General features: G+C 58.9%; 1 protein-coding gene across 1 annotated transcript; it reads right to left on the reverse strand.

The window, feature by feature from the left end:
- On the reverse strand, nt 1-1,730 carry LOC119191024 (vegetative cell wall protein gp1-like). Its single transcript, XM_037444768.1, has 2 exons — nt 1,275-1,730; nt 1-876 (listed from the first exon to the last, which is right to left on the reverse strand). The coding sequence occupies exons 1-2, from the start codon at nt 1,728-1,730 to the stop codon at nt 1-3; spliced, it is 1,332 nt and encodes a 443-aa protein (XP_037300665.1).
- Between the last annotated feature and the right edge of the window lie 1,385 nt (nt 1,731-3,115).

The raw sequence follows: 3,115 nt of genomic DNA on the forward strand, positions 1-3,115 counted from the left end.
TCAGAGCGGCCCAGTGCCTTCATTTTGGACGAGCAGTCGTGGATCAGCGCGTGGAGTTCGATAATCTCTGGGGGAAACCAGAGAGAATGAAGAAGCCGCGCCGCTAGACGCCGGAGTCGCCGCCACCTGGGGTTTGGATGGTGCGGGAGCCTTCGACTTGACTACCTTGGAAGAGGTAGCCTTGGAGGTCGAGGGCGTTGGGACGGGAGCGGGAACAGTGGCCGCCGCTGCTGGTGTTGTGGCCGGGGTGGCGGGAGATCCTCCGGGAGAACCACCGCCCTGGGCCTGGGGACGCGAGTCGGCACGTACCGTGGCGGGAAACCACGGGTTACGTGTCGGGGCTGGGGCCAAAACGAATTTTTCGGCCTGAGGGGCCTTGGCCTTAGGGGCCTGATTGGTCCTATAATTGGACTTGTATTTGGGTGCCCGTGGGCACCCCCGGTAATTGGCCGGATGGCCAGATTGCCGGCAGTTGGTGCACGAAGGCGGCTCCGTGCACTGGGACCTATCTTTCGGACGCGGGCACTCTGACGTGCCGTGCTCGCCGAGGCACTTGACGCACCTGGCGGGGAGGCGACAGCCACGCGAGTTGTGGCCATACTTCTGGCAGTTGTGACACTGCGCAACCTCGCTAGTCTTATGTGGGGTCTCGACGGTGAAGCCGCCAAGGCCCGAGATGTCGCGAAGCTCGTAAAGAGCTTTTACGTCCGCGGGGTAGCCAAGATGGCGAGGACCATCTCGTATTGTATGCCACGTCGTGACAAACGCGATTTGCGGTGCATCCGGTGCACCTCTAGGGCTGCGATGCCCTTGGCTTGGAGGCCTTGTTGGACCTCGGCGGCCGACATTTGGAGGGGTATGCCACGGATGACATATCTATAGCGGCGCTCGTCCGGGAGCGCAAAGGTGTAGTAATGATAGCGTTTGCTATCTAGAAATTTGGTCAACTCGCGGTGATCGCTAATTGACCCGGGCTGGAGGGACAGCAGTTTTTGGCCACTGTTCCAGGCATTGGGCGGGATTTTAATGCCCCCACGGGTGAGAGCATCAAAAAAGGACTGAAGGGAGGCCCCTTCGGGAAGTTGGACATTGACCTTCGGTGGCTTTTAGGCCCCTTAGGTTGGGTCGGTGGCGACGAATCCGTCGAGCTAGCGGGCGCGGGCTGGGAAGCCGCGGGTTTTTGTTTGGGCGCGGAAGGCGCGGACGGCGCAGAAGGCGCTTGGGAGGCGGTAGCGTCTGAGCTACGCTGCTTTTTTCCTGCGCCCGTTCCTCACGGTCGTGAAGCCGTCGTCGTCGAGGTCCGACGACGCGGCCCCAGACCGCGATTCGCTAGGGGCAGGAGAAACAGGTCGCTTGGACGCGCAAGCGACGGGGACATCGGATAAGACGGGTGCGCCTGGATCGGAATCCATGGCGAGGTCGGGATCGACGGCGCCGGCCGGGCTCCCGGGCGGACTAGGTCCGTCCGAGGACACGGCCGACTCCGACGAGTCGGAGGAAGAGGATGACTCAGATGAGTCGGTAGAGGTCGCGGGTGACGCGGGTGAAGCGGGTGACTCCGGCGAGTCAGGCACCGCACGGGGGGCGTTGGCAACCACTAGGGAGTGGACCAGGGAGCAGAACATAGGGTCGCTCCTAATGTATTCGGCGAGAGTTGTCAACATGGCGTGTTTAGCCTTGTTGACATCCGCCGCCGGCTCGTCAGTGTCCATAGGCCTAGATTCAGCCATTGCGGGCGAATCCGGGCCTAGGGGCACTTGAAAAATCGGAAAAATAAATGAGTCGCGAGTGGGTTCGGGACCCGGGTGCGTTCCGCCTGGGAAAGAACCCACAAGAAACCAGGCGGCTATCGCACAGAGAGCGAACGCGTGATTTTACGTGAAACGAACAAACGTCCCCGGGTGGGTGTGCCCGGGGTTGTGTGCGTGAGTGACCCTCCCCGCCGGGTGTAGGCGAGGGGGGATGTACTTAAAATTAGGTGTGCCCTAAGCTTGTATCCCTTTGCCAATCTTAATGTGCGAAAGGGTTCCTAACAATCCGTGCGACGTAAACGGTATTGGACCTTTTTAGGGGTCCGCACGCTCAACCGTCACACGGGATGGAGTGAAAAGGAAGGGTAGGGTTGGGAAGGAGATATGCGGGGGAAACTGTGGTGTGTCTCCACAGCTTCCTTGTCCGCACCCGTCCGGCTTCGCTTTAGCCCTGAAGGGGCGCAGCGCGGGCCGGGTCACCGCTAACTCGGCTTGTTAGCACCGTTAGGTTTACCACCGAGCTAACCCTGAAGGGGGCAAAATTGTCGAGAAACGATACAGAAACGGGTTTGACCCTGTCCTGAGAAGGACGCGGCCGGACCCAAACAATGGACGCAGGTAACAACAGGGACAATGCCCTATTGTTTCCTTTGTCCGTGGCGTGCAGCGAGGTCGCTGCGGTCGTTCCGAGCAGGTACTCGGAAACGGGACAATGGCTTTACCGAGCAGGTACTCGGTAAAAGCCAAAGGGACCGCTCGAGTCGGGTGCTCAGAGCGGAATGACAAAATTCGTATACAATTGCCCGTCTTATATACTAATTTAGGAGGCACTATAACGCACGGGTGTGCCTCCTACGCGCTATTCCGCCATTGGTCCGCCGTTTTTCTTCATTAGCGCGTCCGTCGCTCTGATTGGCTGGTGGGCGGGGCGTCGTTCCACGATGCGCCGGCGCCGGGTCCCTCTTCGAACGCGTGCAGCGCGCGCCTCAGTCGCGCGGCGACCGCCGTCCCGCGACGTTGCTCCTCTGGATGCGGCGTTGACGGGTCGCTTGCTGAGCGTGCGGCGCGCGGGCTTCAGTCCCGCTGCGTCCGTCGTCCCGTAACGTCGCTCCTTAGGCAGCGTCGTCGACGGGCCTCAGTGTCACGGCGGCCGCGAAGTCGTCGTGTCGCTAACAATAAGCACATTTTTTTACGACACTAAGTTTCATACATTTTTAAAATTTGCACTTCTTTCTGTATTTTTGTTAGAACTAGTCAGAATAATTAAAAAAAAAATGTCGCTTAAGGCGATTACCCTTCAACCGTTGATATTATGAATAAAAATATATGGAAACGTACCTGTATTTCGCTATCATTTATGCTTC

The sequence above is a fragment of the Manduca sexta genome, chromosome 28, assembly GCF_014839805.1.
Source record: "Manduca sexta isolate Smith_Timp_Sample1 chromosome 28, JHU_Msex_v1.0, whole genome shotgun sequence".
NCBI classification, from domain to species: domain Eukaryota; kingdom Metazoa; phylum Arthropoda; class Insecta; order Lepidoptera; family Sphingidae; genus Manduca; species Manduca sexta.